This window comes from Eumetopias jubatus, unplaced genomic scaffold, assembly GCF_037043125.1.
Source record: "Eumetopias jubatus isolate StellerSeaLion01/CBP00866 unplaced genomic scaffold, mEumJub1_p1.0 scaffold_4, whole genome shotgun sequence".
NCBI classification, from domain to species: Eukaryota; Metazoa; Chordata; class Mammalia; order Carnivora; family Otariidae; genus Eumetopias; species Eumetopias jubatus.
In genome coordinates, this window is record NW_028274810.1 from 181,558,190 (window position 1) to 181,584,896 (window position 26,707).

General features: G+C 36.9%; 1 protein-coding gene across 2 annotated transcripts in view; it reads right to left on the minus strand.

Annotated features, from left to right (window-relative positions):
• Window positions 1–592: 592 nt before the first annotated feature.
• TGS1 (trimethylguanosine synthase 1) overlaps window positions 593–26,707 on the minus strand; it is a 44,095-nt gene continuing 17,980 nt past the window's right edge. Inside the window, exons 8-13 of one of the 2 annotated variants that reach the window (XM_028118989.2) lie at window positions 25,926–26,229; window positions 23,686–23,835; window positions 22,101–22,244; window positions 18,512–18,728; window positions 17,547–17,625; window positions 593–5,428 (exon numbers count right to left, since the gene is read on the minus strand). In XM_028118989.2, the coding sequence (XP_027974790.1) occupies window positions 5,306–5,428; window positions 17,547–17,625; window positions 18,512–18,728; window positions 22,101–22,244; window positions 23,686–23,835; window positions 25,926–26,229 (1,017 nt within the window). In that variant the 3' untranslated portion in view covers window positions 593–5,305. Of the gene's footprint in view, window positions 5,429–17,546; window positions 17,626–18,511; window positions 18,729–22,100; window positions 22,245–23,685; window positions 23,839–25,925; window positions 26,230–26,707 lie in introns of both variants that reach the window. The other variant, XM_028118987.2, reaches the window with a different exon arrangement.

The window sequence follows — 26,707 nt, forward strand, 5'->3', positions numbered from 1 at the left end:
CGATTTGTTAACCTGTGATAACTTATCACGCTGTTCAAAAGGCAGCCTTTTCATGGTACACAGGGCATCGTGTCATACTTCTCAGCTCCTTGAGGGGACAGTGTGGATCTTTTCATTTGCCATCCATCCCACTGTTTCTCAAAGTGTGGTATCTAGCATTGTTTTAGGTAGTAAATGGATGAACATTTTTTATCTTAGTATACAAATATTAAAAGGGAGAGTGATTTTTCATTTATGATAGTATTTGAAATTTTCATATATATTTTAAGTTTAAAAAAATTACCTGAGTTAAAAAAAAACTAAACCCTACACATGGACACAGACATGGCGATGTTACGATGGTAGCAGACAACTACCTGAAGTCTGGGCAGCCCTGGCCTGACTCAAGTCTTGCTTCTGTCTGGTTAGGCTGTGATCCAGGCAGATGAGGGCTTGGGGAGCATTTCATGTTTTCTCTTAGACCCTCTGCTATTGTCTCCAGAATTTGCCCAGGCCTACTTCTGAGTAGTAGCTTGAGATAAGACATTAACATTTGGAAAATGAGTGAGCTGTACACACAAAAAAATTTTTTTAAAGATTTTATTTGACAGAGAGAGAGCACAAGCAGGGGGTGTGGCAGGCAGAGGGAGAGGGAGAAGCAGGCTCCCCGCTGAGCAAGGAGCCCAATGCAGGGCTCAATCCCAGGACCCTGGAATCATGACCTGAGCTGAAGGCAGACACTTAACCCAGGTGCTCCACACACAAAAATTTTTTAGGCTAGTTTTTCAATCTTTTTATGACAGAAATTATAAAAAAGTTAAACAAAGCAAGTAGATACCATAAGATAATGTACTAACTTTATATCAATAAACCAAAATCTAAGTGAAAGGATATTTCCTAGGAAATTATAAGTTATTAAAAAAAACTTATGAAAGAATTAAAAAAACTCAAAAGAGGATTTAAAAAAATGCTACAATGAAAATCTTTCTTGAAAAAGTATCAGGCCCAGTTTTCCTGGAGTTCTAACCAAGGGTTCAATGGACCAACAATGCTAATGTTATTTAGGATTCAGAAGAAAATGGAGGCATTTCCAAAGCATTCTGCCAGAATAGTCTAACTCTGATACCAAAACCAGGTAAGGTGCACAAAACCCAAACATAAACAGAGTAAACTTACCAAGTGAAATCCAGTAGTGGACTAAAATAATACATTATAATAAAGTAGGATTTAGTGATAAAGGCCCATATGGTTGAATAATTTGAAATTTTAAGAGCAATTTAGTACGTTATTAGATTAAATAAGGACAAAAAACCCTGTAGGATAAAGTACTATCTCTAATTTTAAAGGCAAGCTCTAATATTTAACAGAAATGCTTCTAACTTTTCATTGCAAAATAAAAAGCAAGGAGTAAGTAACATTAGCATAACATTCCTGGCAGTTCTAACTAATATAATAAGAGAAGAATAAGAATTAAAAGGCATACATACTGTCAAAGAGAAAAACTTTTACAGGGATGTCATGACTGCCGATTTAGAAAATCAAAGTAAATCAGTTAATAATAGAACTATTAAAAAGAGTTCAGTGAGGTGACTGGATGTAAGAAAGTAAAAGCATTGTTACATGCAAACAATACACCCAGTAGGAAATAGTAACAACAAAAAGATCCCCATTTAAAATCAAACAGTAAGTGTGAAATACCAAGCAATAGGCTTGGCAAAAAAAATTGCAAGATTTATACAACTAAAATAATGAAGGCTTTACAGAAAGACACAGAAGATCAGAAAGGGACATACATTTTAAGTCTTTGGATAGAAAGATTCAATGCTGTGATGACATCATTCTTCCTCAACTGAAAATTTAAAATCCTAAAGATTTTAAAAATAGAACCGACAAATTCAAGCTCACCTGAAAAGGTAAAAAATGCTCAGGAAGAGCCAAGAAAAATCTGAAAGACTAATGATGGCGGTATTTCCAACTATTAACATGTACAATGAAAACTACAGTAATCAAAACATATGGCACAGGAATGGACAAGTGATTGATGAACAAAAAGAATTCCAGACACAGAAGTACACACACACACACACACACACTAGATTTCAAATTAATGGAGAAAGTTTAGTTCATTTACTAGAAAATGGTGAAAAAATTAGATGCCTAACAACACATGCATTTGAATAATTATATATATGAAAAACTGCTCATCCCTCACTAGTAATCAGGACATGCCAATTAAGATAACTTTATTGTTTGTTGATTAATTTGGTAACAATAAGAAGTGAAAACATGCCATGTTTTTGAGAGTCTGGGGAAAAGTGGCCCCTTTTATGCATAGTTAGGGAGAATATATAGTTTTCTAGGGCAACTTGACAACTTGACTAAATATAAAGATAAGCATGACTTTTAACCTAAAAATTTCACTTCTAGGATCCTACCCTACTTAGAAATATACTCTGCAGTATCATCTGCCCTTGCAAAAATTGGGAACAATTTAAATGTTCATAGTGGGGTAATGGTTAAAGAAATTCTCAGATCTATACTATGTGACGGTTAAATATGATAGTGCAAATGTGTATGTATTCATGTGGAAAAATTTGTAAGGCATATTAAATGAAAAACAAAGTCAGGTGTCAAAATCATATAATCCCATGCCATCCCATCCCACTGTGTGTGTGTTTATTAGTTAGGGAAATGTCTTGCACACATATCGAGGTGCTGGCGATGGTGGACTTTGGGAAGTGGAATGGAAATGTGGGAGAGGAGGTGGAGAGGAAGCGCCCCAGACAGAAGGTGAGGTTTGGGGTGTCACTTTTTGAGTTGTTCACTTTGTGTTGAAATTGACAATACATACTCATTTTTTACAAAAATGTCTTTTAAGAAGTTTTGCAATATAACAAAAGAAAAAAGAGCTGGATTAGAACAAGGGCTGCTCACTTCCTCACTTCTGTCTTATCCGAAGCAGCTCCAGCAGCTTTACTTTTTATCCATTTTACGTATTTGGCTGTTTGGTAAGATTTTATTTGAACACAGGAGCTGCACAATAAAGTTCTTTTAAGCACTAATAATCCATGAACAAGTCTACAAATGTTATATCTCTGTGTGATTCGTGGAGAAATATTTTAATCTTGGTTAGGTTTCCTTTTCTACCCATAGAAGGTTATGTACGCTCAGAAAGATAAACTAGTTTTAATATTAACAATATATAAATAAGAAAAGGAATTGTGGAAAAAAAGGTATGCATGAAAGGTTAAGGGACACAAACTAAAAAACAAGTGGTGATTTTGGAAATCTGTTTTTATTCCTCCACTTCCTACCTCAGTGGCTAAGTCAAGTCATGTTCTAGTTCTAGAGGCCACATGCTTATGACCAATGCTACCATTAATTTAAAAATGATGACCAATTTATGATACATACACTAATGTTCCATGATGATGAAGTATAAAAACAAAGAACCCTGACAGATTTTGATGTTGCAAATCAATAAAAAATTAACCCTTCATGACTGGCTCTCTTGCTTCTATAGTGCAGGACAATCGGGCACACATTGTAAAGTTTGAAGAGACAGAAGTTAGTGCTGCTTCTCCATTCTCCAACAAAGTTGTTTTTATTTAAGTTATTCTTTCCAGTATTTACTGGAAATTCCCCCAATTTATTTCAATTCCTCCAGCTCCATCCAAGCCCAAACCATGTTTTGTTTAATGTTTAACATGCTCACATTATGAAAAGATAAAGGTCCCAGATCCCTGATAGCCAGAGTCCTATGTCCCTGTCTTTTTATCTACTTGTAAAATGAACTGAACACACATTTTTAGATGAATAATTAAGCAACACACATTCTTCCTTTCATTGTCATTTTAATAGAAAAAGAATATAAATCTCAATGTTACAAAATATATTTCATATTGTTTTTGTAATTGAAATAAAAAAAACCCACCAACTTTATAAAATAAAAGGATGTTAAAAAGCAAATTCCAAATGAAGCAAAGACACAAAAACAGTAAAATTCTAGAAAAAAGCTTGGACAGATGTGTGTGTATTCTGGGAATGCAAAAGATCTTTCAAAAAACCATACACCCAGAAGCAACGGAGAAAAAGACTGATTGATAAGTCTGACTACATAAAAACTTAAAAACTTATGTATGGCAAATAAAAAAAGTCACAAAACAAGCAAAGGCCAATAACAAACTGGAAAAATGTATTTGGAACATCTACTGAAGCCAAAGGGCTCTTTAATTCATGAAGAATTCATGCATATTAATAAGAAAAAGGTAATAATCCAAAAGAAAAATTGATGAAAGATAGGAACAGTCAGTTTAAAAGGGGAAAACTATTTTAAGACCAATATATATGAAAATATGCTCAAATCTCATTCATAATTAAGGAATACATACAAACAGTAAGACACCATTTTTCTGACATGTGAGATAACAAAATTAAAATGCCTGATGATGCCCACAATAGTTAATAGTTGCGAAAAACTGAAAACAGCTTAAGTGTCCATCAGCAGGGGACTGGTTAAATTAATTATAGTGCATTCCATCTAGAAGATAGCCATGAAAGGTATGAGGTGGATCTCTGTGTATGTAAGGACAAGGGAAGGTCTTCGAGATATATTTGTAAAATGTACATAGTTTAAAAAAAGATTAAGTAAAAAAAACGGAGTATTGAACAGTGCATGAATGAGAAGGAAAAAAGTATATTAAAGTATACTGCAATTCCGTTTCTGTCTTCTAAAGGAATTATAAAATACTGTTGGCTGTAGTTATCTTTAAATAAATGAATAAAGAGTAGGGCCAGGGGGTAGAAGAGTTCTACTTTTTATTTTGTACCCTTCTGTACTGTTTTATGTTTCTATCCTTTAAGGTTTAACATTATTTCAGCAGGGGTCAAATGGGCAGATAGACTATGGCTCATTCATTGTTTTCTTTTATCTCTCTGTTAGAAAAAACACAGTAATTGTTTTTTACACATACACACACACACACACACACACACAAAGATGTTAAACCAAAACATATGCAATTATAAAAAAAACCAGAAACACACACGTACATATATACACATTGTCTGACAGTAAGCACAGGGAAAAAACTACCTTTTCCATTTCAGTTACTTACTATCCTTATGTATAATGTACAGAGTTAATATTATCCAAAGACGTCAAAGTACTTCATTAATATTCCTTAATCTACTGTAAGTTTCCATTTCATATGGTGATATAAGATCATGGGTACAAAATATTAGTGAATATAGAAAGAAATCCCAAGGGTCTCATCTGAATAGTGTTCTGACCACACATGAACTTTGTCTTTGTACCACCTCACAGTTACGATTCAGAGGCTGATCTTCGAATCAGGTCCCCAAAATAAGCAGTGATTGTCTTCAATTTATTATTAAGAAAGTTTTGTTCTATTTCCACTTGCCCTCCAGGCCCAGCTAAGGACGCCACCTAAAAAAAGGAAAGGAAGAAAGTCACACATAACATAAACATGATTTCAAAATAAGTATTTTATTTATATGCTTTATCAAATAATAAGCCTCTGGCTTTTCATTTAAGTTTTTCAAAATAATGAGGCACCTCAAATGTTCACTGTTACTTTCTAGGCAGGCAAGCAAATATTTATGCAGTATTTGGTGGCAGAAATACTTCTTCCCAATAATATGGGTAAGACTATCGTGCTATGTTATTTGTGCAGGGCCTAATCTCTCCAATGCCAGAAGCTAAAGAACTCAGAGGAAGAGAAAATGAACATATTCTTCCCAAATATCAGTTTTATTTATTAAGATAGAAACTTATAAAGAATAACTCTCTTCCCTGAAAACTTCTGTTCTCTTCACCTTACTGCCTCACTCATGCAACATTACTTACGAGCACCTGCTACACGATGCTAGCAATGCATCAAAGAGAAGACGGACTTGACCCCACCCTCCTGTGAGAGTTCTAGTCTCTACTATGTCCTTCTTCCTTCCCTGACTCTTGTACTGTTGTCCTGACCAGAACCACTTCCTTCATCTGCTGCTCCTGTGTGTTTATTTTTAGGTCCCCCTACTTCTTGAAGTCTACTAGACTACAGTGACTTTTTTTAAGAATTATTTTAGAGAGAGAGAGAAAGAGAGAGCGGAGGGGAGGAGCAGAGGGAGAGAGAGTCTTAAGCAGACTGCGTGCTGAGCGCACAGCCCGGTGCGGGGTGTGGGGCTTGAACGCTCAGTCCTGAGATCACGACCTGAGTTGAAACCAAGAGTCGGATGCTTAACTGACTGTGCCACCCGGGTGACCTGACCGACCTTTAACCTTAAACCTTAATTAGGAATCTAAAAGCATCACCCCCTTTTCAACTCCACAGAGTTAATATCAAAAGAATGCTTCAAGGGGCGCCTGGGTGGCTTAGTCAGTTAAGCGTCTGCCTTCAGCTCAGGTCACGAGCTCAGGGTCCTGGGATCGAGCCCCACATCGGGCTCTTTGCTCAACAGGGAGCCTGCTTCTCCCTCTCCCTGCCGCTCCCCCTGCTTGTGCTCTCTCTGTCAAATAAATAAAACCTTAAAAAAAAAACAAAACCAAACAAAAACACACAGATGCTTCAAACTGCAATGCTTTCCCCTAAGTTCTCATACAGATAAAGTTTTGTTTTTGTCTAACAGCTTTTCATGTGACCTCTCAGGTCTATTAACTAGCAAGTGTTACCTTCTAAACCCATGATTATATACTAGAGATAAACTTCATCATGGTAGCAGTGAGAACGATTATGGCGAAGGGCACTGCATCAGGAAAACCCCGGGAGTCTGATAACTGAACACATGCAGCGATGGAAAAAGGGATACCCAAAATGTTAGACAACAAAAAGGAGACATGTAGTTTCTTTTTTCTTTTTGAGAGAGAGAGAGAGAGAGAGAGAGAGAGAGAGAGAAGGGGTGGGGGAGGGGGGAGGGGAAGAGGGGGAGAGAGAATCTTAAACGGGCTCTATAGGGTTCGATCTCATGACCCTGAAGATCATGACTTGAGCTGAAATCAAGAGTAAGATGCTTTACCAAATGAGCCACCCAGGGGCCCCAAGACAAGTAGTTTCTGTAATTCATTGTGATCATAACTGGCAAAACTGTTTATTTTGTGAAGAGAGGTGCTGTTGGTTTAATTTGGTTTTGAGGTTGAGAAATCTAATCTCAGTGGTATTACACATGCCACACCAGCATCTGGCTGAAGGGAAGATTTACTGTGCATCACCAATGAGTATGTATTTTAAAGCATTTCAACTTCCTCTTAGAAAAAAGTCACAGATACAGAAATAGGGAAGAAACCACAGGTCATTCTAAAAGAAGCTGTCCCACTAAACCAGCAGCAATGTCAATATCAACCCCCATCTCCAAGAGGGACACAAAGAGATGGCTGTTTTCATCAATAGCAATAGCTGACAACTGGAGTCAAACACAGTATCTGTCATAATGATAAAAAGCACATGTGTATCCACTATTCACTAATAAGGAATATATTAAAGTAAAATTTTAGAAATTAAAAGTATTCAACTAGTCTCAGAGTGGCAATTATAGGAATAATTGTTTTATTTTCTGTTTTGGTATCTTTATGCCAGCTTGATTTTTTTTTTCCTTTTTTAAGTAGCTCTACACCCAACGTGGGGCTTGAACTCACGACCCCAAGACCAAGAGTCATACGCTCCACTGCCTGAGCCAGCCAGGTGCCCCTGCCAGTCTGATTTTTCATAAGGAAGGGCAAAATGAAAAATTTTGTCTTTACCAATAAAAGGCATTCTGACTGGTACATCTAAAATATAATTATTTCACAGTAATTTTTCTAGGAGTTAGATGTAACTCAGGTGAAGTATTTCTCCTGTTCCTTTAAATAGTGGTTTACTTAGAGGAAGCAGCATTGGCAGCAAAAGCTGAAGTTTTCTCTGGGGGAATAGTGTTGGTTGGGGAGGAGAGAGGAGGGCAGGTTAAGAGAACCAAAGCAGAGCTGAAACCATAGCAAAAATCTGCTAGGATAGGTCTAGCAGAAAACCAAAAGCAAAGTCAGAGGCAAATTTTAATACCAGTTCGACCATCAATTTAGAAAGATCTGAAAAATAGGAATACTACCTATTTCCCTAAATAGTGTATTTTGTGAGCCATAAATAGAATAATTTTAAAACAAATCTCTGAGAAGGTGGGGTACTTTCTTTTCCCTTTCTCCCACCTTTTAGAGGGTTGCCTGGACTTGGGTGCTTTGGATAAAGGAGTGGAGATGTCCTCCTCAACGTGTGCGGGTTTTTCCAGGTCTGTTGCAAAATAGTTAATGAATTATTATTTTATTCAACAACTGTTTACTGAGCGCTTAGAGGTTTTTGTCCCAGGCAGTGGAGTGCAGCAAAAACAAAATAATCTCTGCCTTCATGAAGGCTAAGAGAGTCAGATGACAGACAAATAAAACATGTGTGCACCATTACTGATATTGGAGGAAAAGGTGAATCTATGTGAAAATACAGTGAGAAAACTTGTTTCTATTCAGTGTTTAGAGAGAAAATTAAAAAAAACACAACACTTAATATGTTACTTTCACATATTCTAATTAAAAACAATTTCTAACTTTAGCCTTTTTGTACTTTTAAAGGTTAGCATTAGGGAGTTGAAAGACTATAAGGTTATGTAGTTCAAATCAGTAATGCTTTGCTTCAATCAAATGGGGCACCTGGGTGGCTCAGTCGTTAAGCGTCTGCCTTCGGCTCAGGTCATGATCCCAGGGTCCTGGGATCGAGCCCCACATCGGGCTCGCCGCTTGGCGGGAAGCCTACTTCTCCCTCTCCCACTCCCCCCGCTTGTGTTCCCTCTCTCACTGTGTCTCTCTCTGTCAAATAAATAAATAAAAAATCTTAAAAAAAAAAAGGCCAAATTAAGGCCATTAACTTCCAACTGTCTTTATTTTTCACTAGCAGGTTTAACTGGCAAAATGTTATCTGATTCCTTCCCCTTTCTTAAAGTTTAATAAATTGAGAGAGAGGAGGAGGAAAAGAGGGGGTGAGACAGAGGGGAGGGAAAGAAAGGCACAGGTAGATAAATAGATAAAGGTTAACGGCTCTGGATTACACGCTATGTTTTTGGCATATTACCCAAGTATACTAACTAGATTTACCAAAAGAAATCCCAATTATTTTGGATTGGCACTAGAACTAAGGCTGGAACTTTCATCAACTAGATTTTATAATAGTTATTCCTCGGGGACTGGGAAAGGAGAAAAGGGGTAACTATTATTTTTACTAAAAGGGGTAAGTTTAGTAAAAACGAAAGGCACTGAAGATTTAAGAGCCAACTAAACATTCAAAAGTGCATTTCTTTCTTTCTTTTTAAAAGTAAACTCTACACCCAACATGGGACTTGAACTCACGACCAACCCTGAGATCAAGAGTCGCACTCTCTACTGACTGAGCCAGCCAGGCACTTCTGCCTTTTTTTTCAAAAGCAAACTGATTTGAAGTAAAAATGTATGGCAGCTGCATGAGAGACAATAACTACCATACTGGATCCTAATGGAAAACATTTAATCAATATCAAGGACAGGAACACTCTATTGTAAGAAAGATACAGAAAAATTAGAGCACTGAAAAACAGTCCTATTACTACACTGGAGAAGTGGTTATATCTGCAATATGCAAAAACTTGCTTAGACACAAATTACATCAGGTGAAAATGAAGAGTATTTTTTATGGGGTCTATGGATTTCTGCCAATTAGTGACTGGAGTAGCAAGCACCTGAACGATTACTGGCTGTGATTAGAAACCGAGTGTCCAAGAGGCAAGTACCTTATCTACAGTTCCTTTCGCCTTCATGTTCCTTTTCTGACATCCAACTAATAATTACACACAAGTCAAAGTAAGTTGGGTAAAATATTCTGATGAACAGGTTCTCCAGGAGATAAAAGGATATATTTTTTATCAGTAGAAAACCAGGCAATACTCAAAACTTATTAAGATTAGTTCTATCTGCACGTGGTAAACAGAAATGAGATTTTTATGCTTAAGTGAATGAATCTTGGGCGCCTGGGTGGCTCAGTCGTTAAGTGTCTGCCTTCAGCTCGGGTCATGGTCCCAGGGTCCTGGGATTGAGCCCTGCATCGGGCTCCCTGCTCCCCGGGAAGCCTGCTTCTCCCTCTCCCACTCCCCCTGCTTGTGTTCCCTCTCTCGCTGTGTCTCTCTCTGTCAAATAAATAAAATCTTTAAAAAAATTTTTTCTTAAGTGAATGAAACTTAATTTTTTTTTTTGCTAATAATTTTTCAGATAATTTGAATGCTACCTCAGGCTCTCAGATATCATTTCCTGTTTTCCTTTTTTTCAAATATTTACTTGTTGATTAAAAGAAGTATGATTTTTAAAAGCCACCATTATCAACAGGACGGTAGTGGGGATATGTCAAAAAAAATTCTCCTGGGCATTAAAAGTTTACCTGCATTAGTCTCTTAGAAGAAGGCTACGAAAAATCAGTTCACTAAGCTTTACTTCTTACCTGTTCTCCAAGCTGAATCTGGAAACATGAAGACTGTTCTTAAATTTTAACTAGTTACATAAAGCACAACAGACCAGAGAATCAGGAAGTCCTCAGCTGTTAGCACAGGACTTGTTCACAGCACTATGTGTGGTATCCTTCTATTTATCTACATCATTTACTGAAAAAATTTACCCAAAGGGGCGAAGGAAATATAAGCTTATGTTCAGAAGCATTTGTGCCTTTCCAATTCCACTTACGAGGCCAGGTGCATGGCCCCTGTGGAGCATGAGAATATACAGGGTACAAAAACGAACAACACTGCTCTATTGTCCAACAGCAAACTTCACAAGGGAAGGGCCGGCTAATAAACATGAGAAGCTGGTCAACTATGTCCTTAACTGCAACGCATGTACTAAGCAGTAGGTTTCGCTAGGAACAGAGGTGATCTGTGAACCTGGGTACCAGTTACTAGACGAGATAAGACAATACCTGTGGCAGACAAAGCTCAGCAGCAAGTGCCTTCTAGTTTGTGGTGAATTTTTAGCTTTCTTTTGCTTTTCTCACCAATCAAGAATGGAACAGAACTGATTCAGCAGAAATTCTTCATAATTCCCTTTGCTTCTCTTGTCACCTCAACTTCTATTCACTGCTCCCAACTTCAGGGTGGGCTAACTCAGTGATAAGAGATGGATCTGTTCCTTTTGGTAATGAATCCCTTATCAGTGGGAGACAGTAAGGCACTGCCATTGTGAAAGAGAATGACCAGGCAAATCACTGAACTTCCCTTGTTCACTCTTCTGTAACTTTAGGCTGGTTTATAACCTGACTTGTCTACTCTAGCTGCTGTGATAATCCAATGAAACGTGCAGGGTGGCCCCAAACTCTTAAGTATGCCATCCAGACAAGAAACATTTATTAAACATTTATAATTAAAAATTATTTGTGTTGTGTACAAATGCAGGGTACTACTGGTCCTTTGTAGGATGAATGTACTTCTGAGTGTTCGGAGTCTGGTTATTTCCAGGTTCAACAGTTTTAGAGTTTACTATTCCTACATGTACCAGAAGTCCAACCCAGGTCTTGGTCCTCCTGCTATTCTCTCCTGCTTCTGGTATCTACACCTGGACTAAGGGTCCTCCACTTTTGGGATGACTTTGTCGTACTTACCATGTGGACAGAGTTTTGGCTATCTGATAGTGCTGCCCTTAGACCAGATTTCTACTATGGAAATTTCATTTAGAAGAATTTGACACAAATTTCTTATCACTCTTAATATTTAGAACAGTAAGGCTGGAATAAATTTTTCATTTATTAAATAGATACTACAATAGCTTATAATATTTGCAAAGAAATTAGTGGTAAATTTTTCTTGTACTCAGCTAAAAACAAATGCTAATGAATTGAATTTAATTATATTTAAAATATTTTTCCAAATAACAATATTTCCTAATAGTTTCCATATTTATAAATAGCTTTAATTATTCAACTGCATAGCTGTATTCTTCTATGTGGTTTTGGAAATGTTACCTATACATAAGTCCTCCTTCCCTTCCCTTCTCCTTCCCTGCCTGGCTACCTACCTAATGAAATAAGTTATGAGAAGTGTGATGACGGCTCTAATTAGGGGAATCTGCCCCTTCCCAGACATGACATACTGGTTTCAGTGGGAACTTCAAGAACTCTGCCCACCAGAAAGAGGAGCCCTCTTGATTAAATCTCACAATTTCTATACTTAAGGATACAACTTCAACAATTGCAGGTTAAGTTTTACCTGGTATTAGGTCAATTTGCAAGTATTTTCCTGTTTTATCAGGAAATAAAATAGGTGGGACTTGGCCTACTTGTTACCATGATGTCTGTGTGGGGGAAGTCATGGAAAGTGGAGCATGTCTACTAGCCAAGTGCCAGGAGTTACACAATATAGGGCCACCTCTCAGTTCACTTTTCAACACAATGCTTAGGAATGCTGCTCAGTGTTGCCCTGCTTTCTATACTGGTTTAAACAAATTATAAAGGAAAGAGCTCTAAGTTAATCTGACCTGAAAAGCATAAATGCTATCACTTTTCTGAGTCCAGATATTTTAAGAGAGAAGGATAAGGTGCTGGGTGACACCAAGCCCCAGCCCCTCCTCCCCGCATTCCAGTATCTGCCTAGGAGACAGGGCTCCTTCTGGTTTGAACTTCCGCCCACAGGGACGCCATACAAACATTCTACTCTGCTCAGAGACCTCTATCCATACTGTGTATGTTTACTTTTTAAAACAGAAGTTTTCCGTATTTGGAATGCCTCATGGATCCAAAGCTAGTATTGGCTGCAATTATATGACTGTCAAAGGAAAGAAATGAAAGAAAACACAGCAAGAAACAGGTATCCAGTAGATAAATCTATATACCCTGGGCCCTCTGAACTGAAGCTAATCAGTTCCAAAGGTTCACTTGTGATTTCCCTCCAAAGAGCCTAGCACAAAAAGACTTTCTAAATTAGTTAGTTGTTGAGTTGGATAGTTGAGAGTTTGGGTAACAAGGGAATATGTGTCCTGGAGTAAGCCCAACACAGAAAAAGGGAATAAAAGACAGATAATAAGGGACCTAGAAAAATATCTTACTAGATACAGAAAACAACTGGCCTCATCTCCCACGTGGAGAGACTACAGGACAAGCTGTATCTGTATTGGGCCCATATTCAGTTTAGTCACCCCAAATATAAATATTCTCCAGAGTATAAATCTTTCTGGATGAAAAATTAACTGTTCTTTATAGACATTTCTATGGGAAAAATGCAGCCCGAGTTTCAAAAAGCCAACTCATAAACTTGGGGAAACCAGCCCATTTGTAAGTTCAGGTCGCTGTGACATTCTAAATGTTCCTTAACAAAAAAGCTGACTTCTCTGTAACGCAGCTCTCATTCTTGCAGTACTGCGTTTCCTCTCATTTTAAAAATCCTACATATGGATAGATTTTCTTTATTTTAAAAAGAAAAGTCAGAGACCTCTGGTCTCTGTCAGTCAGTCAGAGGTCTCTGACTTTCTTCTGTAATTTGATCCAAATACCAAACAATATAATGTATTTGAAATCTCATTTCCTTTTTGACTTTTATTATTCTTCAGTGTCATTACTCCCTCTACAGGTAGAAGATGTAAAATCACCAACCGTGATTCTAGCAGGTTTTTGAAGTAAACCAAAAACACAAGTTAAAGAAAAAAGTTAACTTCCTCCTTGGGCAAGTGTTAACTAGAAAAAATGTACTCATTGTAACTTCGCAATAAGTAGTAAATTTCCTATTGTCATTCAAGTATCAAAGTGAGCCCATCTAATATTTAATACAAGGAACATAAAACCTCTTATGAGACTAGTTATAGAGCATAATATTTACATAGGCAAATAAGAATTATGGAATCAACAGGCTCAACCCTATCTGGAGTCTAGGATGCAGGTCGGAGTTACATGAGTAGGAGGTATGGCTTAATATCAAATTTGATATAAAAAATAGAAGATAGTAAAAAGGCAACCCATGGAATGGGGAAAAATATGGGCAAAGCATATACTGATAAAGGATTAATATCCAGAATATACGTATGTGAATAGATGGTCAACATCACTAGTCATCAGGGAAATGCAAACCAAAACTACAATGAGATACCATTTCATACCCATTAGGATGGCTATTATTACAAAATAACAACAAACAAAAAACAAATGTTAGCGAGAATGTGGAGAAACTGAGAATGTGGAGAAACTGCAACTCTTAAAGAACTGCTGGTAGGAATGTAAAATGTGGGTCCTCAAGAAACTTAAGGAGAATTACTCTATGATTCAGCAGTTTCGCTTCTGGCTATATAACCAAAAGAACTGAAAGCAGGAATAGATACTGTGCGCCCATAGCAGCATTATTCACATCAGCCAGAAGGTGAAAATAACCCAAAATGTCCATGGATGAATGGATAAACAAAAGGTAGCATATACATACAATGGAATATTACTCAGCTTTAAAAAGGAAGGAAATTCTGACACATGTTCAAACATGAATGAACTTTTAGGATGTTACACTCAGTGAAAACAGCTAGATAAAAAAGGACAAATGCTGTAAGATTCTACTTATTTGAGGTTCCTAGAATAGTCAAATTCATTGAGATCATGGAATGGTGGTGGCCAGTTAATGGGGAGTCAGTGTTTAAAAGTACAGAGTTTCAAAGTAGAGAGTTTCAGCATGGGAAGATGAAGAAGTTCTGAGAAGGATGGTGGGGATGCTTGCACAACAATGTGAATATATGTAACGCCACTAAACTGCATGTTTTGTTATGTGTGTCTTACCACAATTTAAAAAAAAGCCCCTCAGACAATTCCAATTAGTAGCCCGAGCTGAGAGCCAGTGTCCCAAAGACCAAGGAAATAAGCCAAGATCGGGAGAGTGTGACAAACTGATACAAGAATATGTCCTTTCAAGCGAGTATATGTTTCTGATAAGAGAAAAAGAAAAATATTATCTGGGATTCTATCATTTTATAAATATAAAACCTTCTATTCTATCCTCTAGAGAAAAGATGTCATCTTTCCATTCTGGCCCTCTTCAAAGTGTTACTAACATTTACATTCTTCTCACAAAAACTTTATAACAGGCTCTTCAAAGTCACATACACAGGACTTTATTGAGAGTTTATGGGCTAGACGTACTGAGTATCCACATACTCATTTATGCCTCAGAACTGTCGCCAGACAGCTAGTAAGTGGCAGGGCTGAGACTCAACTAGGTCTGTTAGACTCTTAATTTCTCTCTCGTTTTGAGCCCATTAACTGAACATTATTCACATATGCTCACTTTCATGTCATTGGTGCTCTTGCCACCTTCTCAACTCCTACAATCAAAGCTTCTTTAAAGTCCAGTTTACATTCTAGATCATTAGAGCCTTTCCTGAGGTCATCACAATGAGAGAGCCAGAACATTTAATCTCTACCTTTTTAATGAGAAGGTTGCATTGTTACTTATGTCCCCATGACCAAAGCCCTAGGAAGATGCTGACACAACAGAGGGAAACCAAACAAAAGAAATCTCTGGAGACCCAGGATGGTCTGAATGTATGTGTGCAGGATGGAGGGGAGTGCCTCTGCCTAGGGCAGGAGGGAAGTGTTTGTGCTTGTGAGAAGCTAAGACAGGAAGAAAGAAAATAAGAACTTAGAAATTCTGCTCTCAGGGCATCTGAGTGGCTCAGTTGGTTAAGCAGCCAACTCTTGATTTTGGCTCAGGTCATGATCTCAGGGTCATGAATTGAGTCCCGCATCAGGTTCTGCATTCAGAGAGGAGTCTGCTTGAGATTCTCTCTCTCTCTCTCCCTGCCTGTGTTCTCGCTCTAAAATGAATTAAAAGAAAAATAAAAGAAATTCTGCTCTTGGTGCTCCCTCCCAATCACCCTGCATTTGGGGTATGCTGCCTCACTCACAGGAACTGGGAATGCTGGTCTATGTTCAGGAGTAAAGGTAGGGCAGTCTGAAAAGAAATCCTGCTGTGAAGAGCTGAGAGCAACAGGTGGGAACTAATCCCCGATATCCACTGTCTCACTCTTCCCTCTCCACACCAGTGAGCTGATGAATGACACTAGAAGATTAAAGCGTACAGTCTTTACATCTGCTTTTGTCCAGCTCCTCCTCAAAGGTGAGGAGTTGTGTCCTGAGATGGTGTGCGGTGACACCTGTAGTCTTGTGGGACCTGGGCTGGCAACCCCACAGCTTACCCACTTTCATCCCTTGAGGTTATCACTGGGCCTAACACAGACTGCAGCAGTGGTTCTCAACCCAGGCTGCACATTAGAATGATCCGGCAGCTTTAAAAAACTGGTTAGATCAATTTCTGAGGTGGGGCTGTTACAGTTTTTACAAGGGTCCCCAGGGACCCTAAAGCACAGCCTGTCTTCTTCTGCATTACTTGAGAATAGCCAATACACAGTAAGACAAGATATTTGAGGATGAAAAGTATTTCACGGAAGAAAAACAAAATGGATTCTAAATTATATGAAATTCAAAAAGGATAGACCAGATTAGGAATTTAAAGTTCTTAAAATAACAGTAAGAGATTTAGAGTGTAAAAGAAGAAAACAAAAAACAGTATAGAAATATTAAGTTTAAAGAATAGTTGAACTAAAAAACACAATAGATGAGATAGATAATAGAACATGTATACCTGAAGAATGAGCTAGATGGAAGACCAGATCTCCCAGAAGAAAAAGAAAGAGAAAAAGCACCAGGAAATAGTTATGAAAGACTAATGTCCACATAAGTGATGCCCCAGAAAAAGGAACAAAAGTGATGAGAAATTTAGTTGAATAGATAATGAGATAATTTCTTCAGAACAAGATGAAAAAGGTCAGAACGACAGGGTCAGCTCTCAGTATCAAATAGGAGAGAAAGAAAAACCTTAGAGCTAGTTAACAATACAGTAAAATTTAAAATATAAAAAAACAAAAGATTTTCAAGAGAATGCTTATCACACATTAGATATGCAGTAAGTGTTTATAGAAAGCAAATCAACAAAAACATGAAGACATCATCGAATCTTTATGAGGCAGTTATACCAAATCCAATTCTACAAGAGAAAAAAATAACATTATTAAATAAGTGTTTATAGAAGAATGGAATAAGGACATTTAACTCATTTAACTATTAGTCAAGTGTCCTACATTCCAAGACTGTAGTTAAAATTGCTTCTGGCCAAATTAAAGTTTTATGTGTATATTTCTATTTAGGCTCCTCTTTTGAGGAGTACCTAAAACCTCTACTCTCAAGATAGGTCTCAATAGAGACATCTTGGCTAGTTTAGGTATGTGTATTCGAAACACAACACACTATCCTTTCCACGTTACCCTTTCAGAACATATAATTAAAAGCCCAAAGGGTTCTAATTTATGTATATGTCCTCCAGGAGGTGTGGAGATGAAGTGGATGAAACAGGCATAGATTTAACTGCCAAACACCTCCAGTTTTCTAGTAATAGTCAAAAAGCCGAGATTTCTCATAAATACGTTCTCAAAGGAAGGCCTTGTATCTTTTTTCTGCCCATTTTTTTAAGTTATGCCAGAGGCTCATTGAAGTTCTTTAGTAGTGGCTTACCTGGTCAATATCAGCATTTCTTGGAAGAAAATAAACAATATTATTAGTGATCTTCTGGGAAAGCCTGAAGATTTCAAAGGTGGACATAGTTAAGGAACGGTAACAAAAACAGCAGTTAATTTCTGATCAGAGATATGTTCTTATGTCATAACCCAAATGTATTTTGATATATAACTAAGAGACACACATTTAGATCCTCTAATGGAACCTAAAAGAGAACTAAGTAGCAGATTTTGTAATTCAGATGGGTCAGAGATTGGAAGTTAAGGCTATTAATTCGATTATCCTTGTGGAAAGCATCCAAGAGTCAGAAATACACTTTCTCTTTCTGCCATTTCCTAATTATTATGCAAACAGAACAGGAAAGCATAATACTACCTCTTTCCAGTAAAGAATAAAGACAAGTAAATCTGGTCGTTGTGGAATACATTCTAAATTTTAATTAGCAATTTAGAAACATGCTTCCTGTTAGAGTCAAACAGATGAGTCCTCTGGGGAGGAGAGATAAAGAAAGGGACAAATAATAAAAGCTATTCTTTATGAAAGAAGGGTTTGCTTCAGTATCTTGGAAGAGTGACAGGAAACATTTGAAGATGCAAAGAGAATTAGCACAAGCCAGTGTAAGCTTAAGAAAAGTTAAGGGATGGTCACCTAGAGTCTATGGACAGGTCTTGAGGAAACTCCCAATTTCCAAGACAATAATTTCAAGCAATTAATAGTTCCTATTTCTTGTTTTATAATGATAAAATTGGATAGTACCCGAAGGAAATATGACTTCACATCTGCCATTCCTCTTGAAAATCAACCACCACTAATTTTTACATACTGGCTTTTTATGCAAAATAAACTGGAATCCCACTTCACTAATCTATGAAACACACAGACAAACACACACAGTCACTCACATGCACACCTTTCTCTCCACAACCACTGTTTGAGTAAACTCTCAGCCTTCCAAAGGATATCCATCAGGAGACATCATGGTCCTGATGTCAAAGGTCTCCGCAGTAGCGTAGTCTGGTCCTCCCCAAGGGGGGCTAAGAAACACAACATCAGCCTTTAAATGTGAAGCCAGCAGGAGGAAATCTCCACAGATGAATTCTATCTTGTCTGCTATTCCATAAACTTCTGCATTATTGCGAGCAAGATCAATCTTCACAGGATCAATATCAATGGCAATCACTAAAAGTGGGAAAAGAAGAGTCAAATGACACTGAGCTATAGAACAGTTCATCTTCTGAGCAATCTCATTTTTTTCTCGGTATAAGAACTTTTTTTTTTTTAAAGATTTTATTTATTATTTGACAGAGAGAGACACAGCAAGAGAGGGAACACAAACAGGGGGAGTGGGAGAGGGAGAAGCAGGCCTCCTGCCTAGCAGGGAGCCGGATGCGGGGCTCGATCCCAGGACCCTGGATCATGACCTGAGCCAAAGGCAGACGCTTAACAACTGAGCCACCCAGGCGCCCTGGTATAAGAACTTAAAGACTAAGGGAGTTTGGCACATATACCAGAGATAAAAGACCTTAATTAAACATTTTAATCTAAATTAGAAAGATTCACTTATGTAGTACCAAGAAAATGTGACTGAAGGACCTCGCTTTCAAAGTTGTGTCACTCAGCTTTTCCAAAGCAAGTAGTGACAGCTGCCACACAGTATCTACTGAAGAGTTAAACACATGCTCAGCACTGTGCTCTGAACAGCCTGAGCAGCAAACACTTGGAAAGGCCACTGACTGCATGTCAAGCCTGTAACACTAGGATTTCAGAAACGACCAATTTCCTAAAATGAGATGCAACCTCCAAAGAAAGACAAATTTGACAACTTCTATAGAAAAGCAAATTAAAACACATTTTGACAAACCCATATAGCCAGCTTATGAAGAAGAAATGTAAAAACATCTGCCGATATTTAATGAGACATCTTAGGAAGAAGAAACCAACAACGTTATGTTTTCATCGAATGGGTTTTCATTTAATTTATTGCAATTTCATAATTAGCAATGCAAACATAAGTTAATTTTAGCTCACTCCTATCTGGCAGTCAATAACTCAAGTGCACCTGTATGTGCACCAATGTGCTGGTGGCAATATTTTATATTTGGAAGGGCTAAATGGAACCCTGATGGTTCCATGGTTGTCATGGAAACATAGTTGTTTTCTAGAAAATGATGTTTTTTAAAATTTGTTAACACTTTTGAGAAATAATGCACTAAATAAATCACTTGAACAATGAATACAAGCTCCAATTACATGTTGAAATCATGCATTTACAATGCTATTTTTTCTGTTCTAAATAAACTAACATAAGAGAAAAGATGAAAATGTCCTTTTTAGCTGTTCAATCTGCTCCATTTGTAGTACAGAGACAGATGGAAAGATATGCTGACAACACTAAAAACTCAACAGGAAAAATGATTTTCAACATCAAATATATTCAGTCAATCCTCATGTTTTCATCTTTATTTCTCCTACAGGCTGCTTTGTTTTTAGGCCTAACAGAATGTAAACACTCAGTCTATCATGTAAATGAAATGCTGGCAAATATTGGATGACATTATACAGAATTCCACTGTCCAATAGTAGCCACTAACCATACGTGGTTATTACCTTTAAACTGAATAAAATGAAATAAAGAATTTAGATCCTCAGTCACACTGCCACATTTTTTAAAGATTTATTTATTAATTTGAGAGAGAGAGAGAGTATGTGTGTGCACGCATGAGCTGGGGGAGGGGCGGAGGGGGAAGAGAATTCTCAAGCAGATTCTCCACTGAGCAGGGAGCATGACACAGGGCTCCATCCCAGGACCCTGAGATCATGGCCTGAGCTGAAATCAAGAGACGGCTGTCTAACCCACTGAGCTACCCAGACACCCCCACACTGCCAAATTTCAAATGCCCAAAAGCCACATGTGGCTAGTGGCTATCATACTGGACAGTGCAGATACACAACATTTCCATCATCACAGAAAATTCTATTGGATAGCAGTAATACTGAAGTACATAGAAAGGGAAAAAAATCTTTAACATCGAAATGAAAAACTTTGTGGATTCTCTAACCATTCAGTTGAGTATATGCCTAGACAACAACTGGGTCTGGGAGTACATGACAGAAGTAGCCTTCCTTTAGCTTTGGACCCACATTAGACATTTTTCTTTACCAAATGTGTACTAAGCTACAGAAAGCCTTGGCAAGAAACCTATATTCATAGAAATATAAATCTACAATATGGATGGTTTCCATAATATTTTGAAAAAATATCCACATCTATTTGCTGCTTTATCAGAGGGCAGATATTTTAATTGTTATGTTATGATACAATGTCAAAATGAAGACAAATTTGAAAATTTTTGAGGAAAAAATCATTTTCATGCAATAAACACTGATTTGAGCTCACAGGACTGGCTAATCTGGCAAGTGCAGAGAACTTTAAGAGTAAATAATGAATTTAAGGAAAACAGGAAAATAAATCCTATTCCAGTATGTGAAGACAACTTTCATTCAGGCTATTAGGAGACCATATAAGGTGAGAAGTGTCACACCCTGGGGCATGATTTAATAAGGGTTACAGTTCATCAGCATGGGTCTGGGTCTTGAATGTTAATTTTCCTTCACCATTTTCTAGCTTCTATATTATGCTTCCAGAATCATACTTTCCTAGTTAATATTAAAAACTTTATATAAATTAATGAGACTTAACTGTAATTCACTGAAATGGAAGCTATATGTATAATACAAAGATGTTAGGGAAAAAAAGCATCTTCAGAGTATGACTTAACAATTGATATCTTTGAAATGTCACATATACTACACTTTTAAAAGAATTTAAAAAGAACAGGGATATCAGAAAAAAATGAGTAAAAATCCTGGCTTCATGACTCAGCTATGCCCATTTGGGCAGACCATCAATTTTATAGTTTTCTTTTCCTTAGGAAATAGCACACATACAACCTGCCTGACATAGTTCCTGGCACATAAATAGTGATAGAGGGTTTCTTTTTCATGATTCCAAAGTCAAACAACCACGAGAATGATCTAATACTTAGAAGATTTTTAGAGTTTTACAATGCACAGCTGAAAGGTATTACAGAGGTTATCAATTTAAAGTCTCCTTTAAATTGAGGTTAAATGATGTCCAAAGTCATAAAGGTGGCAAAGCTGGAACTCCCTGTCCACTCTTCTTCTAAAGAATGGTTTCCCATTTTAATATTTTTAGTTTTATATAATGTTATAATCTTGGCTTCACCAAGCTGTGTCCGTGTAATCCTGGGCAAGTTATTTCATCTATTTCCCTGTTTATCTGTGAAATGCAGATAGTAGAAGATACACCTCACAAGATCACTGACTAATAAATTAATACATATTAAGCACTTACACCAGTATGTGATACAAAGTGTATGCTTACTATATGCTAGCTATTATTATTTTAAAAATTTGGCATTAAATTACTAATTATATATTAAATCTCAGCAAAGATAGGCTAAAGCAAAATGAAACATTTACTGAATAAATTAAAAAGAAATTACTTTTCTTCCTCTGATGACTAATTACCTCTCTTTCCTGTTAAGGCAAACTGAATAGTATTTCCTCCAACTCCACAAAATGCATCTACTACAATGTCACACTTGAAGGACTGGCTGATCCGGCCAGCAATGTGTTCAGCAATCTTCTCAGGAGTAACTGAAAACCAGCCCTCTGTGAAGGGAAGAGTATTTCTGTTAAGATACTCAGTTTCAAGAAGCCAACCCAAGCATAAACATAGCTAACATTACTATATATTATATATACTTAACCAAAACTTAGTTTCTCTTTTTCAAAAATTATAAATTACTTAGTTTTAAAAAAGTTCCACAAAGCTCATTATACAAAGGAGCAGTACCATTTCCATTCCCAATTTCCACCAAAGCAACCGCCTCAGTTCCTGCCTGATTCTTTTGTAATATACTTCCAATAATTGAATGCAATTTTGGTTTTTCTGTTTGAAGTATTAACTACTATTATGGGAAATGGAAAGTTAGCTATTCAACTGGCCAACACCCCAAACTCCACTGAGTTTCCTGATTATTTCATTTCTAACGGAGAAGCAAATTGACCTCCTTTCCCAATAGAAGAAATTAACATTTTTTTCAGAAAGATATTTCTCTGAACAAAATGATACACCAATTTTCCTGTTCCCTTTTCTTACCAAAACTTTAAATGGCTCCTTATTGCTGGAAGAATAAAAATATAAACTTATTTTATAGAATTAAACAGCTTTTATCCAGTCTTATTTCTCCAAACTCCTATGTGCCTTCTTCAATACACATTTTGTAAATAATTATAAGAGGTCACAGAACCCAAAATTCTAACCCCAGATCTAGCCTCCTAATTTTGACAGTTAATAAAGACCAATGTTTAAGTAGCCCCAATATGAAACTAAGCATCAGTTTGTAGAACTGAATTAAGGAAGGTATTCAAGACATAGCAGGAACACTCACAGAAGAACTTGGTTTCCAGTGTTAATTCATTAAATAGTGTCTTTCTGCACTAAGTATTTCATCATTAGATGTTCTGCTTAATAATCTATTGATTCCTTTTGCTATCTATCCTAAAATATAGATTAAGTATAGATTAAACCTGAATGTGAAGTTTTAAAAGCACATATATATTCAAATTGAGAGATACTGTTGAAAGTAACTGGCCACTTTTCTTTGGAAAATGTCAAAGTCATGAAAGACAAAAAGGCTGAGGAACTAGTCCAGATGAAAGGAAACTAAAGAAACATGAAAACTAAATGCAATACATGACCCTATACTGGAAGTAAAAAAAAAAAAATGCCATAAAGGACATGATTAGGTTAACAGATTAAACTAGAGTCTGGACTACAGATGATAATACTGTAGCAATGTTAAATTTATAATTTTACCATTGTTACATAAAGTATCCTTGTTCTTAGAAAATACACACATTAAGTATCAAGGGGTAGGAGTAACTCGATCAGAAACACACACAGAATGATAAAGCAAATGTGGCAAAATGTTAAAAATAGCCAAATCTGGGTAAAGGGCATTATGAAAAATTTTTTACTATTCCTGACACTTTTCTGTAAGTCTGAAATTGTTTCAAAACAGTGTTAAACATTATATATAATTTTTACCTCTGTCCAATTTAATCCCATCATCAAAACGGGAGAAGAGCCTGTATCTCTGGGCCCAATATTTTGCCAGCTCAGGAACAGCAGCTATCTCAGGAGGCAGACCAACTACCTTTTTGTTCTTGTTTTTCTTCTTCTTCTTCTTTTTACTTTCTGCTAAAATAAAAGAATATAAATACAGACGCTCACTATGAAAAAAGGCAATCATAGATGAATTCATCTAAAGAGTGCAGCCACATTCAGTATTTACAGTTTGGGAATGTACTGCAGACTATGCAGGCAACAGCACCCCAGGAGAAGCGGAAGGGCATACTGCGAACAGCACTGACTTTAGATTACAGCCTCTATTTTGCTATGTAAAAGCTCCCTGAGCTTGGAACAGTAATCCAGGCTCTCTAAGATCCAATTTTTAATTCCTCAAAAGGAATGAATGAATAGTATTTTACCTACTTACTTCACGGGATTGTTAGGGCATATGTAGAGATACTATATAAGTATAAAAGTTATTACTTCTATTAGAGAAGACAATGTTTTAGTTGGTCAATTATAGAAATCCAAACATTTCTCTTCCCTTCTTTAAAACAAAATTTCCCAAGGACTGATTTAGCCCCTAACTTTCAGCTTGGTCAAGCCTCTAAATCCAGACGTGACCTGAAGGTCGTATGGCCTCCGGGAAATTAAAACAGGTCACTGCTTTAATGTTAATAGAAAAGGATCTCACTTATTCAGAGATTGACTTTTTCTTAGATAAACACTTTTTATTAATTTGGGTTTTTGGTTTAAGTTCTGAGCAGATTAGTGCAGAAAGAGTGCTGTCACAGCTAAGTATAATGACAAGAATTGGTGTTGGCAAATAAAACTACTACATTTAAATGATCCTCAAGGATAGGACTATGTCTTAATATGGTCATCTGATCATTGCAGGGAGCACAAGGTGTCATCCCCAGCAAAGTGTACTAAGAGTTTTTTAGGAGAGGGGACACTAACATTTTGAGTGAACAGTTCCTTACTGTCCAAGACCATCATGTACACGACATAATGTTAAGCAACCCAAAGTACTAAATGCCAGCACCCCCAGGTCATTCTAACAGCCAACATCTTCCAAATGCCCCTGAAGTGGTAGTTATCACCCCAGCTGAGAACTACCAGCACTATGAGGCAAGGTAGTTAGGGAAGTAGGAGAGGGCGGGAAAATGGGACTGAGGAATCAGACAACCTAGTATTGAGTCCTAGCTATGCCACCTAACTGGCTCTGTGATCTCAGGCAAATTTCTTAGTTTCTCTGAGCTTTACTTTCTGTATTTTTAGAATGAGGATAATCCCTCCTACCTCACTGTGTTATTTTATAGATTAAATGAAAATAAGGCACATGAAGGCATTCTAGAAATCTGCAAGTACCCCATGAACATCAGTTGTATATGACAATAAAAAAATTTAAAACTACCTTAAGTATGCTTTTTAGAAAGGCAAAGAAGTACATGATACAAACAACACAGCTCTACACACACACACATATACACACACACACAGAAAAAAGAATTAAGATTCAAATGAGGTATTTTCCTCAATACTAAATTAAGAAAAGAGACCATCACAATATAATTGTTTCGTTAGGGCAAGTCTGAAATCTGAAATCATTCATCAGTAAAAACGAATATATGTCAAATGAAAATTTCTACCCCATAAAAGTCTCAATGTTCCACTGAACACAATTATAACAGAACATTTACTGTAGAATACATTCAAACAGTACAAAAAGGGCATAAAGTGAAAATGTGACTCCATTCTCCATTCATTACAGGCAACTACTATAAATACCTTATGTCAGTGTACCATCCAAACAACTACCACTACCAACAACCATACCACAAAAGCCAAAGGGGGAAAAAAAAAGAATTATCAAAAGGAAAATCAGGGCAATACCAAATTCAAGAGGGATAAAAGGGACCGCCAGTCACTTTTAGCCCAGGGAAGAGGGTAGTGGCAGAGACCAATCTTAATGGCATAGACAGAGGTACTCGGTTTTCCCATGTGTTTGGCCTTTTGTTTTGTCATGCTTGCTCAGCCGAGAATGTAGTGTTCTGGTGCCAAAACATAACCACTAGCACATTTACACTTGCTGTGCCTTCTCTCTACTTAAAAAGAAACAGCAGTGAATCCTTAGGTATAGATGATTCATAAGTGAAAACTAGGGAAGCACATTATCTAAACTCATCTGCAAGTTGAAGCATACTTAGTCTTACCTTCAGTTTCTACCTGAAGAGAATCTGGTGTAATCTGAGTAACACCAACTTCCTTATCTGTAATAGCTACTACTGTGCTGTCTCCTTCATTTTTTTCTGTTTCAAGTTCATCAGCTGAAGACATGGCATGACACTTTTCAGGCTCTGGATTACTTGTCTCCAGTGGATCATCACTTTTAACAGACATTTCTTGTTCCTCTGAATCACTGCTTGTGCAGGTGTTTTGCACATTGTCATGAGAAACTGACTCCTGTTGTGCTTCCTCTTCCATTGGTTCATTAATCCATTTTAGGAATTTTTCTACCTGAAATTTTAAGTCGTCACAAGCATGAATGAATGCCAAATTACATAGGATATTCCCACCCGTTTTACCATTTGGATTTCACTGAGAAGCTGTTGTAATTATTAGCTCTAATAAATATACTATATCATACAAGCTAATTATACATAAGTAATTCTAACTACACTTTTGTATCTGGACATATCATGATCTTATTAAAAATTTCTTTAAAAGGAAGAAAGTATTAGATTAAACACATGACAATGAACTTCCTATAATCAATTAACACTAAGAGGATAAAGCTGAACTGTCCCAGTAGCTTTCCATAAAAGGCTTCTAACAATATAACCATACAATGTGATATTACCATTACAAATGTACCTACTAATTATTGAGTCATTATTATTAGCTTTTCAAATTATACAGACCTTTCTTCAATGGCCCAGGCTATGTTTAACTGTACTCAGCATCAAAGATAAACTCTAAAAAGATCTAGTGCCCA